Below are 17,732 nucleotides of genomic sequence, written 5' to 3'. Positions count from 1 at the left end.
TGGGGGACTGGGGATGTGGCTCAAGCGGTAGCGAGCTCGCCTGGTATGCGTGCGGCCCGGGTTCGATCCTCAGCACCACATACAAACAAAGATGTTGTGTCCGCCGAAAACTAATATTAAAAAAAAAAATTCTCTCTCTCTCTCTTTAAAAAAAAAAAAAAAGAAGTTAAGATGGGTGCCCATGGAGAGATAAACTGAACAGTGACCACTTAAAAGGCTATTATAATAAGTACTAATATGGGGTTATTTTGAATAGGCAGGAAGGCATATATAGATAAAAACCAAAACATTCCAATGAACACTAACTGAATAAGAGACAAGATATATGTTAATGAGTGGAAACAATATCAGGTTTTAAACATGTGTGATTAGAAACATGATAGTACCACTAAAAATGAGGGATTCAGAGAGAGGAGTACTGGCATTTGGATAAAATATGTACATGGAAGGTAAATGAACAATGAGCTGGATTTTATATATACTGAATCTGACTGCTATACATAATTGGTTCTCAACTCATGCAGAAACGTGGAACTAAAGCTTAGCAAAGAGATCTGAATAGCAACATGGGAGATTTGGGCGTTAGCTCACAAATCTGATAGCTGAATCCCTGGTCAGATTTTTACTTAATGATATATTTTACAAATCTATTATGTCAGAGGAAATAAATCAGAATGTAAACAAACAGCTTACCTCATTTTGGCCATATCCAACAATATTTTATTTGTTGCCAAAATAGCTGGAGGAACATCCATTATATTGGCATGTCTCTGTCTAGCTTCTACCAATTTGCGATATAACATAATCTGAACAACAACAAAAGAGAAAAGAACTCACAATTTTTTAATGTAGTTAGAAAAATTCAGTTGTTACGTTTAGCGCTTCAGATACTACATTTTCCCTTAAGATGAAAATAAACTGAACTCTATCTCAGATTCTTAGCTAAAGAACAATTTTTAATAAACTAGTAGCAGATTTTTAAGCATGCACAGAATACTAACTCCCTTCTCATAAATTAATTACCCCTTTTCACAAAAACCTTACCTGAGTCTCTTGCTCTTGGGCCAAAAGAACAGGATCTGAGAAACTGTAAGATTTTTCTGATGAATGCACCATGATACTAAAATATTAAAAAATAAATAAATAATAAAGTCTTTTCTTTCTCCTAATTTTATTTTTATTTTGCCCATAAAAATGAGAATATCATTCCAACTCAGTACAAATATTTATTCTTAACAATGCCAGGAGGGCAATTATTATTTAAGTGGCAACAGTTAGATTTTAAATATTTCAGAACAAATACAGTCAGTATAATCATAAAGTTAAAACTGTAATTTGAGTTCTTTATAAAATTGATGTACTTAAGAAAAGTATCTGTCCTATCCTCCTCCTCAAACAAATGTTTTGAAAGAAAATACTGCATATCCATACTAAAGAGAACATTTTTTTCTTAACTAATACAAATACAATCTATGATTCCTGATGTAAAATCACTGATTTTCAATTGATGGAAAACATAGTATTATTCAGAACTTTCTTCAAAATGAAATGAATAAGCATAAAGCAAAAGAAGTAGCTAGATGTGGTAGTACATACTTGTAATCCCAGCAACTCAGGAGGCTGAGGCAGGAGGACTGCAAGTTTGAGTCCAGTCTCAGCAACTTAGAAAGACCCTAAACTACTGACACCCTGTCCAAAAATAAAAAATAAAAAGGGCTAGGGATATGGCTCAGTGGTAAAGCACCCAAATTCAATACCCAGTAACAAAAAAAAAAAAAAAGTAGTAATTTTGTTTTGTTTTGGACTCTTGAAGAGGGAAAAACTATACCTAATGAGGAAACATGGTATGAAAGGTGGTAGGCAGTAAACTAGATGTTCTACAAGAGACATTTCTCATTGATAAACTAATTGGAAACAGGAAAAGTTATAAAAATGAAATTGTATAGAATAGCCTACATAAGAGATGTCACATTTAAATAAATTCCTGCTTTGGGGGACAAAAGGGAGAGCATACTTGATATTTAAGAGATGTTTATAGATTTCTCTGTTATAAGAACTCAGAAACTATAATGTAAAGAATTTCATTTTCACAATTATCAAATTAAGTATTACCAAATCCTATCACTACAATAAATAGACTGGACTAGTACTATCAGGTTATTCAAGAAAATGATAAATCCACTTTAAATTACATATTAATTCTTTATCTTAGAAGTATACAATCTTTATACTTCAATGCCATTTGAAAAATGATTTTTAAACTATTTCACAAAGGAAATTTTATTATTATGTATAGGGGCCAAACCTTGGTAATATCCCTGAGGCAGAAATATATGCAGAAAAATTTTAACAAAAAAAAAGAATGTGATATCTCTGAACATCATTACAAGTTCACAGAAGAATGGTTCAAAGTAACTATAATGAATATCATCAAAGAGATTAATAAAGATACTGTATCTATGAAACAAGAAAACACAGTTATATATTATTAAACAAAAAGAGAACCAGAATTCTCATCAATTAAAAATTTGACAACTAAAATTCAATGTTCACTAGATGGGAAGTGTTAAAAATAAAGGAACTCTCATAGAGTGCAAACTAGCAGAAAAAGAATACTAAAATCAGTGGGGTGGGAGGAGACAATTATTAACATCAGGAACAATAAAGGTAGTGGTGGCCATATCAACAGAGTTTGGCTTTAGAATAGAAATATTTTTGTGGTTATAACAATATAAAAATAAATTATTAATATGACCAAAACTTATAATTATGTTGGGAGGATTGAAAGAAGGCAACCTACTATGACAGCAATTCAATAAAAAATTCCTATAATTGATAAGTCATAAACTAGTATCTAAGCATGTCATTTAGAAATACAAAGATTAAGTACCAGAGAAATCAGCTGGAAGATTGAATACAGCTAAGTAGGCTTAGGGAGGGTGAGCAAAGTGAGCAAAGCATTAGAAAGTGCATACTTTATTACAGACCTCGAAGTATCAATTGACTTTTCATATGTATTATTTGATGAAAATAAAAGTACCCTGTGTACTTCTGTACACTAAATCCTTATATTTAAATTCATTTCTAGGCAATTCCATAGGTAACTCAAACTCAGTATAAACCCATCTATCTTTTTCAATCACCGAGTACTAACAATTCTATCTCTAGGACAAGGGTGAAGCTTAGTGTAGAGCGCTTGCCTCATGTGTGTGATACCCTGAGTTCAATCTCCAGCACTGAAGGAAAAAAGTTCTTAGAAGTCTAAATATCTCATAAGTCTCTTTCTCCCCATGCCCACTGCCATTTCTCTCATCTATACTATCATCTCTTGCAAATTCCTCTGCAATCACCTCCTTATTTGTGTCTCTACAACAACTCTAACCTTCCTGCAATCTATTCTCTCCACAACAAACAGATTAATAAAGGGTTGGCACACAATGGTCCACAGGCCAACTCCAGCTTTTTTTTTTTTTTTTTTTGGTCAGGACTTAGCTAAGTCTTTTATACTTTGAAATGGATTAAAAAAAAAGATCATTCTGTGACATGCTAAATTATATAAACTTTAATTTAATAAATAAGATTTAGTAGGAACATGGTCACACTCATTCCTTCATATATTATCTGTGGCTGCTTTGAGGTTACAAAAGCAAAGTAGAGCAGCTGTCACAGAGGTTTGGGCCTTCAATGACTAAAGTATTTACTATCTTTCTTCTACAGAAAAGTCTGTCAACTCTTGTTCAGAAGTAGAGCTTTGACCACATTACTGTTCTACTTAAAACACTTCCTTAGGTTCCTAACTGCCTTTATGATCTAGTCAAGTGCTTAGAAGAAACTGGATACTCTGGACTCTATTTAATTTTCTATCTTAAATTTTACCACTCTCTATTGACAGGTAATATCTAGCCATATTGCTGAGCTTAGACCTTCATTTGCTTTCAGCTTTTTACATGTGAACAATTCCTCTACTTGGAACACTTTCCCTCATATCACTTGACTGACTTCCACTCAAGCTTCAAGTATCACTTCTGGGAAGCCCTGATTAAGCCTCTATTGTTTCCAAAATATTATTTTCTGGATTGTAGTTTTATGATCCCTTCCCTGTATATCCCATTACAGTATTAGCTCTGTGGGGGCTGGTGACTATGTCTCCATTATTCTCCACTGAATTCCAAAACCTAAAATAGCACCTGGAACTAAGAAGAAGCCTAGAAAAAAAAGTAAATATTTAAATGAAAAAATGCTTCAGGATATTTAATGGACATATTGTTTTTTACACCCCTTAACCTTTCTGTTCATATAAAACAATAGTAATTACATTCCACACATTTAAACAAAAAGGAATTGATTGGGGTAGAAAACTGATATTATGATAAACATTTTATCAGCTCCAAAGTAGTATTATCAAAGTGAGCAAAACATTAGAAAGTGCATAACAATCATAGATCACATTAATATACTTTGACCTGATATGAATGTAAACATAGTCCATTTAAACTGTGTATGTATAACATGGGCCCTGATATGACATGCTTTTCAAATTTTCTTTCCTCAGAAACTCTGGAATTTGTACTCTTCTCACTCTTTCATTAATCAGTAAATCAAATAGTAAGCCTAAATGTTCAAGTATATTATCTTTATTCTCTCCCAACTCTATATGTGTTTATCATTTTATCTTATCATAAATACCTTTTTTTTTGAAAATGAAGTGGGTATATTTCACACAAATGTAATAATGGTGGTTAAGGCTAGTTGTATACACATATAGATTTAAAAGTCATCTCTGCCATTTGCTATATGTTCTTCAACAAGTTAGTTAACTTCTTAACCCTTGGTATCTTCAACTATAAGATGGAGATAAATAATAGAAAGTACTAACTCATAGACTGTTTGTAAGATGAAGTGTTACATATGAAGTGCTTAGCATTTAACATAGAACCTGGCAAACAATAATACCCAAGAAGTGTTAGCTATTAAATTAATACTATCATTGTATGGATCTGTCAGATCAGACAAGGCAGGCAGCTACCAAAGGAGGCAGATTTAAAAGGGCCGCTGAACAGGCTTTATTGAGATATCACTCCCAGGTGGAACTGGATCAGACCCACAGAGGGGACAGGGGAAGGGTCTGAGGAGAAACCGTGTGGAAGCTCGACCGGACTGGACTTTTATGGGGCTTACAGCAGGAAGGGAAGGGCTGAGGACAGGAAAAGGTGTTTCTAGGGTCCCTTTGCCCCCTTGGAGTTGGCTGAACTCTAGGATTGGCCAGGGGCCCTGCTGATTGACAGGTGTTAGTCAGGAGATCTGGCTGATTGACAGGAATTTCCGCCAGCATCTGATTGATGTTCTTTTCAGGCATGGGCTGCTTTGTTCTAAGTTGCCACTAAGTCCCCACCAAGTCGCCGCCAGGGACCTAACAGGATCTACTTTAATAATTGTAGTACTGGAAACTTATGCTTTAACCTCCTTTTGTCAATGAAAAAGCCAACATCTAATAGTCCTTTATCTTCAGGAAAGAAAGGAAAGTAATGCTGATAATATAAGTATAGGAAATAAATATTTGGAATTCTGTACCTTTTTTTAGGAATGTTACTCCCAGAAGAAATGTTAGCAAGTGCTTTGGAAGAACACCTCCTCTCCAAGTTAGACTGCTTTTAAACACATAAAGGTCCATTTAAAAATCACAAGTTTCAAAAAACACTTAAATACAAAGAAAAAAGGGTACAATATCTCACAATGACAATCTCTCCTCAGAAAACCAAATAAATCAACTGAAAATAAGCTCTTGAACTATCAACTTTTAAAATTCAAAAGGCAATTAAAAATATAACTCAATAGCTGGGGGCTATGGCACACACCTGTAAGCCCAAGGTCAAGGCCAGCAACTTAGTGAGGACCCATCTCAAAATAAAAAGGCAAGGTATATAGCTCAGTAGTACAGTACTTACTTAACTGCTCAAGGTCCTAGGTTCAATCCCCAGTACCAAAAAAAAAAAGCACAAAAATACAACCCAATGTCCCACTAATCCAAAACTCATAAGTGATCAAAAGAACATTCTAAAGTACAGTAAGAGCCCAAGACACGAAACTGATTCAATTACATTCCATATATTTTAATTAAGCAGAAAAAGTATACTACAAAGTTTAATTCACCTGTATGTCCCATTTCCACATTCTAATTAGCTAATGTCCACCTGTGGGTGAGTTCCTAATCTACAATAGCTGTCTAAGATCCCAACAAAGCAAGAAAATGTGGATGGTGCGTGTATGTGTGTTTGTGCATGTGAAGTGAGTAATGTAGCTTTAATGAGACTATTTAGGAAGTAGGCTTATTTTTTCATCACCGGTAAGCATTATAAATATGTAAAAACTAAGCTAAATTAGTTACCAAATAGGCTTAAAAGAATAAAAGTAAGTTTTCTTCCTCAAATACTTCTAATTCTTCTAATAGCTCCAGAAATCACATATTGCATTTTACTCTATTCATATCATTTCTCTTTCCAATTTATGACTTGTTATATGTGCCATTTTCCTCTTTATGTAAAGCAGAATTAACATAATGTTTTAAAACAAGAGTTGCAACAATTAAAACCACCTCTTTAAAACAAACCTTCTCTGCAGTTAATTCAATTGGTATTTGATTAGAAGAATGCGGTTCGGTGCCTGAAGATACAGTTTTAGAACTGAAAAATAAAATAAAATTATCTCAAATGTGAAAATGCAATTATCTAATTGTGAATCATCATACCCCTACTCTCTCAGAAAAGCAGATAACATTATATTATCCTTTTTAAATGATTTTTAAATGTAATTTCTTTTCCCAGAAAAGGAAGATGTTTGAAAGAAAAAACTGATATACAATCAATAATATGTAAAGGTATTAAAAAGTAGGCAATAAGTGTATTCCCTTCCCATCTTCTACACATGAAAAGAAAATGCAGTATATGAATTCTTCAGCATTCATGTCAATGCTACTTAATCAATGGAAAAGAAGTTTTCTAATGGTCAACTACTTCCCATCAACCAAGAAAGTTCTGTGATTTATCTTTTCCCGGGGACTCCCTTTCTTCCAAATTGACTAAAGTAGATATGCAAAAACAGACAGGCAATTCATTTTACTTGAGTGGTACCTAAAATCACTGAAACAGCAACAACACCAAAAAAACTGAAAAATGACCTTGGCTGAAGAAACTTCCTTGGACACAACTCTTCATCAGCTTGAAGCATAAGACTCTGAGGAGATTCTGCATTGGATCTATCAAGCCAATTTCTACCCTATTGAAATCAAAAAAGAATCTTAATGCATAGTTGAGAAAAATTAAGTCAAACAGGTAGACTTCTATACTGTTTACCTTTTTTGTAAGGGTGCAAATCTTTGCAAATTTGTTATGCCCAGGAACTTCTACCAAGAATCCTTCAGTTATGAGGTGACGGGATAAGGCCTTCCACCAATTCTCTGTTTGATCCTTACCAGTGCCAAAAAAACTGTGACTACGATATTTATTTGCAATACGCTGAGAACTCTGAAATCAGGAATAAAATTAATATCTAAAAATGCTTATCCAATTAAATGGAATAAATTAAAAAACAAACCCATCCATTGATTCTTTGGATTTAACCAAAAAATCCAACTTTAACAACCTATAAAATTAAAAAAAAATTTTTTTAGTTGTGATGGGCACAATATCTTTATTTTATTTATCTTTATGTAGTATTGAGGATCAAACCTAGGGCCTCACATGTGCTAGGCAAGCACTCTACCACTGAGCTACCGCCCCAGTCCCCTATAAAATTTTTATACCCATCCTGCTTGTTCTGTACCCAACTCATACATAGTATGTGTTCCTTTTATATTTTAAATAATCACAAAAATTTTCACATATAACTCAGATGCACTTCCCAATGCATAGGTTTAAATACGTGTTTGGAATTGTCAATCTCTGCTCTTTAGACCTTTGAATAACATACATTATTGTTTAAAAAGATGATCACGATCTACAGCTCAAGTCTAGATCCATGGATGTTAAAAGACAATGTGACATGATAGTCCTGTAACAATTCATGGCTTCCATCCATGGCTGCTTTTATTGTGTGTTTCTTCATTATACACTACAAAGTTTATTCACTCCTTTATGATTTATTTGCTTCACTGAGATATACCAAGGAAAACATGCTAAACAGTTGATGAGTTTTGAGTTATTTTTCCCTAGGTGATGAGAGAATTCCTATGGGAGACCATTCATAGCCATCAAGTTCAAGAAACACTGGGAAATTTAGTCTGTCATGCAATTCGCTTATCCTTTCAGAGAGAGGACTCTAACCACCTACACTCACTACAAAGTACTCTTCCATTCACATCACCCTTGTACTCTTTCATCCTACACATTTAAATACTAGTTCAAATGTATATGGTAATATATGAACAGAAGGTTTTATAATCAACTATTCCTGTCTAATACAGTTGAGGTAAATGTAGCAGATAATAATTCAAGGGTCATCCTAACCTCAGTCCACTTCTACTGCACAATCTGGGAAGTAACAAACACGATTTCTGAAACTCTTTCGGCCAGGGTTCTGGATATGATTTAAGTTCTGCTCATCAGATATTTGCATGGTATGCAAACATATTTGCATGGTATGCAAAAGCAAAATGTGAGGTAAAGGCTACTCCTCTACTAGTTTTGTAGATAACATATAATTGTGAAGTTTTTCTTTAATGAACATTAACAAGGAACCCAGCAAACAACTATTAGCTTTGTGAGTATCAAGAGGCATTTACTTTGTTGTCACAGATTAGAGCAACCTCAATGTGGTTCTCAGCAAAAATAGAACCCTCCTGAGAGCTATGGCTTCCAATTCAGTGCAATTCAGGATAAGGTGTCAGTGATAGCTTCCCAAGTTGAGAGCTTCCTGATCATAGAAGAGGCAGCTGCTCCTTTGACAGACTGCTTTGCAAAGTAACCTTGTCAATAATTTCCTAAGTCACTTAATATCCTTTCTGTTTAAATTAACTAGAATGATCATTAGCTTTCTAATATAAGTACTGTATTTTTAGGTTGTATTTATGTAATAAAAACATTCATCCCTTCAATATGTGAAGAGGTGATTATATTCTGAATACTTAATATAAAATAATACTTAATATAAAAATGCAGTCTAAAATTTTAGAATTGGGAAGACAATTAAACATTTCATCTATGAAGGTTTAACAACCAATGTATATACAAATCCAGAGGTCAAAATTAAAAGAATATACAGGATGAGCCACAATAGACATAACTCAGGGAACTGTAAGACTCTATTAAAAATATACTAGCTTTATTCAACTAATGAGAACATAATGGTTACAGGTTTATTATTTTGTAATGCTAAAAATGTGAATTCCAAAACAGGTATATTAAGACATTTATGTCATTTACTACTGTTTCTAAGGCACAGATTTCCAAAAATAGCCTAAATAAGGTATATCCCTCAAAAAAAGAAGCTAGGATGAAATGAAGTAAAGGAGATTAAATTCCCACCAGAGACGGAGACATCAGTGCCTAGATACTGGAATATAAATAAAGGCTTCCGCCAGGAGTAGTTAACAGTCTATAGTTGCTCTCTATTAAATTTTAAAAATAAAAATGAAATTTTATTAAAATAAACAAAGTAATGAATTTTAGTAGCATGATGATTATATTTATGAAAATGTTATTAGAACAAGATTTAGAGAAATATAAACTAGGTATGACATGACACCTTTTTTCTTACCCACAATCTTTGCCTATGCTAATTCTCACTTTGGTTGATTTGAATAGAATGTTTAAAAATCAAACATCAAATACACATGATGAACAAATCTAACGACCTTATGTACAACATGAGAACTATAGTTAATGAAACACTACTATAATTGGGATTCCTGTTAAATGAATAGGTGCTCTTGCCACAAAAACAGGCAAACAAACAAATAAATAAAAAATTGGTAACTATGTTGAAATGATAGATATACTATGTTGCTTCACTCCAGGAACCATTTTATTATATTTATGTACCCTCCAAACATCATGCTGTTTACCTTAAAAATATACACAATAAAATTTATTTCAAAAAATAAGTGACATAAAAGAAAATATCATAGAATTTAACAACTAAAAGGAAAGCTGTTTGATCTATCTTAAGTCATTTTCTTACTTATACTCTAACAAATAATCAGAGGCTCAAACATGTTATGTCACATCCCACAGTGTCTTTGTACTACAACTAGGATTAGAACATAGGCCTCCAAGACAACTAGTACCAATTTTTTATTAGTTTTACATGTACTCTGCATGCATACACACACCCACACACACAACCAATATACTAGGTAGATTCTTAAGCTACTTTACCTGGGTTTAGGTCACTGCTCTGGCAAGTTATTCAACTATGCTTCTAGGCCTGACTTGATATGCAAGTATAATAATAGTTTCTATGTCTTGGGAATATTATACAGATGAAGTGAGTAAGTAGGACAAATCCTATCTCAGTAATATTAACTTTCTTTTTACTAGTTAACAGCAGATCCTTTAACTGAACCTGAATTCCCTAATCTAACAGTACTAGTTTCCTCTGGAACATTTGCTAACAGTCTTGTACATCTGCTATGGGGCTCGCCTTTGTAGTAGAATATTCTACTCCTTATAAACTAGTAACACCAAAAGGTATTAAGTTGCCTAACTAGCACTTTCTAGTTCTCTTAGACACTAAAAATTACTGATAGATTTTCCTTTCCTAAGCAGAAAAAACCTGAAGTGAATTTGTGTACATCTACTAGTATGAAGCAATAAAGCTTTTTCTAACTAGTCAGGAGTAACTGTCTCTTCCCTTTATGATTAATAATCATTGTGAATACTGAGTTCTATGTGAATAAATTTTCACTGTCCTGTTTCCATGGTAATAATCATGCAGAGAATGAAGTATCTTTGCTCTTTGATAAAGAGCATTTTTGCTTTAAAGAAATCATATATTCCCTTTTCAACTAGAAACCCAAATGGAACCAAGTAACTTAAAAAAAAAAAAAACAGAATTAAAGCAAACTGCAGTAAGAATTTTCAACAACAAATGTTTGATGATTTCTCACTCCAAGCAAAGCATCCTCCATTAATTGCTTTAATGTTTCAGTTAATTTAATTTTCCAGGTTATCTACTGTCAAGAGTCAAACTGCCTGGAATGGGAAAGCTGATATGGAGAGAATATAGGGCTTTGGGTATTGATTTTTATAGAGGGCACAATTTTATACACATATCACTCGTCAACCAATAACAAATCTTCATTCTAGTATCTCTAGATAATTCGATTTAAAAATACAAATTTAGAACTGCATTTAATAGCATAATAAACACAAAGGCACTGTTAGGAAAGCTATTTGTCCATCCTGCTACTGGCACAAAGTAACAGTATGGCCTAGACCAGATCATTTAAAAACTCTGTTTCAACTAGAATAAAATAAAACTATAGGGCCAGTCTTTTTGCCCAGTTTTGGCACTAAGAGTCTATACTTCTATGGGATGCAATCTTAAAAGGAAATTTTCATCTCATTATTTTCCTTTTAAAATCAGGTTAGAAAAACAGGGTCAACAAAACTTAGACTCTTAGAATGTGAAAATCTAACTGATGAGTAACAGTTGGAATAAAGAAAACTAACTGACTAGTCAAATTACACTACCTGACATATGAGTTTTTGATAAGCAGTTTTCTGCCCTAGTATCTGACAGAGAAAAACAAAAGACTAAAATTTTGCCACTTTTCTAAATTAACTTCTTTAAAATTCACAATTGCTTTTTGTAGTAATTCTATCTGCTAGGAAAAGCATTTTCCTCCATCCTTTTTCCTTCATTCTTTTTCCAAATGTCCAAATCAACTATACCTCTCAGAAATCCACTGTATCCCCCATAAAACAGAAAGCTCCAATTAAATCTTCACAAACACTTCTAATTCCCCTAAGAATACTCTCCCTAGGACTTCAATAATAGTTCCTATCAGTTCATATATCCTTTACCTCTTTCTATACTATATTATACTTACATCTTTCCAAGTAATATCATCTAATTCAACTTTGGATCCCCTACAAAATACAATATAGTGCCTTACACAAAAATAGATGTTTAATAAGTAGTGGAAAAATAGCTATAAACTTCAACTCAAGAAGCGTTGAATTCTAAGTTCTAAGAGTTCAAAACATGTCCAGAGCTTCTATTAAATCTTTCTCACATATACAGACACACACACACACAAATACACAGACTCTTTCTCAGTCCCTACAAGCAAAAGAGGTTCATGATTACCACTTTAGGGCTTCAGAAAATCATTTTGAGCTGTTAATTCCGTGTAAAATAAAATCAAAGGATAAAGTAACCATAATTATCTCTAGGAATATATTTTAATCAGATGAAATTGGTTGTCTAGAAAATCAATGGGCAGTCCTTTCCTGTTAGGTACTTTGAAAATTAGAGTTTGATTAAAAACTTACCAACAGTTCCAATGGCTGTCTAGGTAAAATCATCTTTTATGAAAAGCACTATACAATGCTGGGGCAATGATAAGGTTTAGCATGTTAATAATATGATCAGAAAAGATGTTTCACTTAATCTTTCCTGTACAGATTAATGACTGTGTTTCCATTTTCTAATCTATAAAATTAAGGCCAGTGTATATCTTGTCCATATTCACACAGGGGGTGTAAAATTTTTTAGATGGTGAACAATTTAAAACAAAGTTCCTTAGGCAATACTATCATGATTTAATTTCTAATAAAACATGATCTTAAAACAAAATTTTAAACTCCACTTACAAACTTGTGAATAAGCTGCATAAATGTTTATGCTATTTAGGAAAATCTTGTGTAGATGAACAGCATCATGTATTGCTGAAATTGCATTTGTTATATATTTGCACACATAACATTATTTCTTTTAAAAACTCCAAAAGTTTCTCTGTTTAAGACACATCATTTTACAGATCAAAATTAGCTACAAAGATATTAATGTATCCTAAATTGGTTAAGGAGAACAATTCCCAAAGGTATTACAATTATAATTTTTAAAATAATATCCCAGTAGATAGCAAGATCACTGAAATGGGGGGTGGTGGATAGGGAACTTACCTTATTTTCACTGCAGTTAGTGTCTCTAAATTTTCATTAAGTGGTACTTTTTTAAAAGTTTTACACTTTTATCTAGCAAGGGTAGTATAAAATTTCACAAAGGACAAACTTCTTAATTTGAGGACTCCCAAAAGACACTGTCAGTATAAAAGGTCTGAGTTGGTTTTCAAATAATAGGTGAAATCTGATCCCTCTTGTGACCAGTTCAAGTTAGTCTAGGAGCCCACTTAAACTTATTTGTTGATACTGGATACTACTGGATTATATCAAATTAAAACAAGGATAATGTTTATAAGTTATACATTCAACTGGGGTACAAAGGTGTTAAAGGTGATAAAAATTAAAAAAAATTATAGATCTCAATTATATTTAAGCTGTCCCATGCAATTTGTTTGTTTTTTAAATAAAAAATATAGTATCACTCATAGGAATTAAAACAAAGTTCCTTAGGTGACACTTCCACTGTTAAATTTCTGATCAAACTTGTGATTTAAAAATAAAAATGTAAACACCATTCAGAATATTAAAATATCAGTAAATTAAAAGTTAATATGTTTTCAACTATTAAAAATATTTCTTAACTAAGTTAACAGGTTCCTTTCTAAACAAAATAAAAACTAAAAAATATTCACATGAGCATTTGACCATTTAACAAACAAATGCTTATCTAAAGTGGTTTTATAAACTCTACATACAAAATAAGAATTTTAAAGAATATTTAAAATAAATGTACGTAACTGTAAAGTATCCTATTTTCTACTCTTAGTCAACTAGTATCAACATAGAACACTTAATTTTGTTTTATCAGGAATGAAATCATATTTTATTTTACAAAACAAAAGTAAAGTCAAATTTTTTTCTTGGTATTTTATACTTCTGGTAGGAAACAGAAGAGGAAAAAAAATATATTGCCAAATATTGTTATGAACTAAGACATTTACAAAATTATCCTCAAAACTACAGTTTTGCTCAATTTAAAATTCTTTCCTGGGTACCAAAAAAATCCAACTTTGTTCCACCAGCTCCTTGATAATGAAAGTTAACATGCCTTAATTATCCTAAGAAAGATCAGTCTAGGGATTTACCCCAACAATGTAATAAACTAATATAATACTTCAGACTGAGACGCAAAGTTGAACATAAGCTTGGAACAACAAAAACAACAATAGATGTGACATATATATGTTCTGTCAGAAGTAGTGAATTGCAGGGTTTAACTGTAAATTAATGTTGATTTTCTTCATTTCTAATAATTCACCTAAAGTCAAAGCTATAATCACAACACAATAAATCTTTAAAGAAACTACAACAGGAGCAAAAAAAGAACTAAGAAGGTCATTCACATATACTTACAGATCCTCGGAGAAATAAAATTGGAACCCCAATTCCAAACTTTTCCTCTAAGATGCCCACAGCAGATAACAACTGGAATGCTTGTGGACCAAAGTCCTGTGATGTATCATCTGAGTCATTATTAGAATCACAATGATTCAATCTGAATAAAAATATTAATTGTTAAGACAGCATAAACAAAGTACATACCTTCAGCAATAAAAAAAGATATAATGTGCAAATTAGCCAAGTAAAAAATATCTCAGATGTGTCAACTGCTGTAGAAGATACAAAATTTATATAGCCAAGAGCATGTGAAGTATCTCAAACATGACAAATAAACTATAATACAGCATCCCAGAATGTTATGCTAATGGTTCCCCTCTAGTTCTTCTTAGTCCTAAGAAGCCAAGTTTCATGGCAAGTGGCCCAGACCTTAGACGGAAGAAGACTAAGAAGTTCAAGAAAGTATGACAGTTCCACTTGATGGATTATATATGAACATTGGACTTTTGTGTTAGGTTTTGTTGGAAAAAAATGGGGTTATTACAAAAGAAAATTTTAACTTAAAAAGAAAATCTCCTATCCAATAAACTGTTTAAACTCTAACTTATAGTTTAAACTATAAATTATGACAGAAAGATATAAACTCTTCATTTAAGTGTATATAAGGTAAATTCATAAATCATTCTTCAAGTTGATATGAAATTTTTATTAATACAAATTTGATTTTTTTTTTAGGTCAAGAACAGCAACAAAAAAATCCTTAGGGAAAAATCAACCACCTAATTCAACTGATAACTTTCATAGCAATAAGAATGCATTCAATATTCCAGATAAAATAATGTTTGGAGGGAAGGGGAAAAACTATGTTTAGGTTTATTCTCCTATTCTAACATCTTTAGTAGGATGATTACCTGGTTAATTTACTCTACTAATAAGAGTAACTAAAGCTATCAAATTCCCATAAAGAACTACCTGTATTGCATTTATTGGTTTTTAATATAATTATCACTAAATTCTAAAAATATTTTAATTTCCAGTTTGATTTTTCTTTAAGTTATTTAAAAGTATTATTTTAGATTTCCGGATGCGTAAGAATTTTTTATTTATCTTTTAGTTTACTATCAGATTTTAATATATTATCAGAATATGTGGTGAATTAGATACCAATTCATTGAAAAATGCTGAGATAAACTATAATTTAGTAAACGGGTCAGAAAACATTTTCCATAAAAGGCCAGATAACAAATACATCAGGCCTTGTGGACCACAATGGGTTTTGTAGATAACTACTTAACTCAAGCAGTCATCATAAACAGAAGGGCATGGCAAAGTTCCACCAAAATTTTATTTACAGAAAAACAGGCAGCAAGTGAAGTGGATGTGGCCCAAAGATCATATTGCCAACCCCTGCTCTTGTAGTCAATATTTATAAATAATCCATGTATACATGAGAAGTATAGACTCTCATTCAGTTTCTCCCAACTAATATGCTGCAAACAGATTCTAGGTGGGCTGAAAGGTTAATTATTTCAGTCCAAGTTACCTGTATTCTGACAATTAGCCCAGTGTGGGATACAAATACTGATCATTTGTTAGGGGGATCATGAAGTAAATAAAGTAATTTACAATCCACTTCTCTAGCTGCTTGATAAGTTTTCTATTACTAGGTGCCTAATAAATCAAATTTGTACTATAGTGACCAAATTTCCTATAACTTGCTATTTTTTAAATTATTTAACCTACCAATAACTAAAAAATTATATCAAACTTTTCCACTTTGAGGGCAGATTTGTTTATTTCTTTGAGTTCCCTCAATCTGTGCTTTATGGGAATGAGTTTTCTGTTTTGTTTTACCTTGTTTGTTTTTTGAGACAGAAAACAATGTTCTCTTGGTGAAGGAACTACTTATCATTATGCAGAGAACATCTCCAATCCTAATAGCATATCTTGTGTTTTATAATAATGTATCTACCACACAAAAATATATAGCTAACCCAAGCAGGTGTATCATTTGTTTTAATTTTTCAATCAATAAAGAGTTACATTAGTCACATTTGTGTAAAGTTCTACAAATTTTAACACTCATAGATCCACATAAGATTCACCTAATCCTCACCACACTCAGGACACAAAACAAATCTATCACTCAAAATACTCATTTGTGCTACCGTTTTGTATACCTTCTCATTCCCTCTAACCTCTGGCAACCGCTGATCTTCTCTTCGACCCTACAGTTTAAATACAAGTTTCAGAGAATATCATATAAATGGAACCATATTGTAGAACTGGTGTTATTTCTTCTTCAAATGTTGGCTAGATTTTGTCACTGAAGCCTTCAGGGCTAGAAATTTTATTTTCGGAGGCTGTTAATAAGGAATTCACTTCCTCTAATGCTTGGGGGACCTTTCAAGTTCACCTATTTAAATCATTGTGGCTGAGTATGGCTAGTTTGAGATTATTAAGTAATAAAATTAAGTAATTTCATCTACATTAGTGAATTTATATATAAGTTGTTCATAGTGTTTTATTCTTATCCTTATTAATGTCTACTGGATTTGTAGCAAAATTCCCTCTCCCATGCCTGCTATTAATAAATCTATTTCTCTTTCTTCTGTCAGTCTTGCTAGAAGTTTTTAATCAATTTTGTTGACCTTAACAAATAATGACCTTTTGCATTCACTATTTTTTACTACTCTTTTTTCTGTTTTCTATTTCACTAATTTAGGCTCTTATCTGTATTATTTCCTTCCTTCCACTTCCATTTGCTTTATTTTGCTTTGATTTTCTTGTTTCTTATGTTGGAAGCTTAATTGGTCTGAAACCTCTCTCCTTTTATAAGATAAATATTTAATGCTATAAATTTCCTTCCTAGTATAGCTGTATACTAAACATTTTTGTATTTTTATCCCATTCAGTTAAAAATATTTTCTTATTTCACTTGAGACTTTCTCTCTGATTAATAGATAGTTTAGAAGTGTGCTATTTAATTTCCAAGGGTTTAGAGACTTTCCTCATATCATTCTGTTACAACTTTCTAGTTTAATTCCAGTATAGTCAAAACACATACTTTATCCAAAAAGATTACTTCCAAATTTGTTAAAATTTTGTTTTATGACCCAGAGTATGATTCATGTTTATAACATTCCATCTTCCCTTAAAAAGAATGTGTACTCTGTTGCTGTTGGATGAGTGTTCTTTTAAAAACTAATTAGATCCAGGTTGTTGACAGTTCTTTTTATTCTTATCCCCTTAGTGATTTTTTTGTTCTAC

At 32.2% G+C, this 17,732-nt stretch overlaps 1 protein-coding gene across 1 annotated transcript in view; it reads right to left on the bottom strand.

The window, feature by feature from the left end:
• The window catches only part of Wrn (WRN RecQ like helicase), a 141,853-nt gene that overhangs the window by 34,027 nt on the left and 90,094 nt on the right, over positions 1-17,732 (bottom strand). Inside the window, exons 23-29 of the mRNA XM_077792648.1 lie at positions 14,478-14,619; positions 7,350-7,520; positions 7,175-7,272; positions 6,608-6,680; positions 5,572-5,648; positions 1,045-1,120; positions 694-806 (exon numbers count right to left, since the gene is read on the bottom strand). Coding sequence (XP_077648774.1) covers positions 694-806; positions 1,045-1,120; positions 5,572-5,648; positions 6,608-6,680; positions 7,175-7,272; positions 7,350-7,520; positions 14,478-14,619 — 750 coding nt within the window. The remainder of the gene's footprint in view (positions 1-693; positions 807-1,044; positions 1,121-5,571; positions 5,649-6,607; positions 6,681-7,174; positions 7,273-7,349; positions 7,521-14,477; positions 14,620-17,732) is intronic.

Source organism: Urocitellus parryii, chromosome 14 (assembly GCF_045843805.1).
Source record: "Urocitellus parryii isolate mUroPar1 chromosome 14, mUroPar1.hap1, whole genome shotgun sequence".
Lineage (NCBI taxonomy): Eukaryota > Metazoa > Chordata > Mammalia > Rodentia > Sciuridae > Urocitellus > Urocitellus parryii.
Note: the sequence above shows the minus strand (reverse complement) of the source record. Positions and strands in the feature narration are given on the sequence as shown.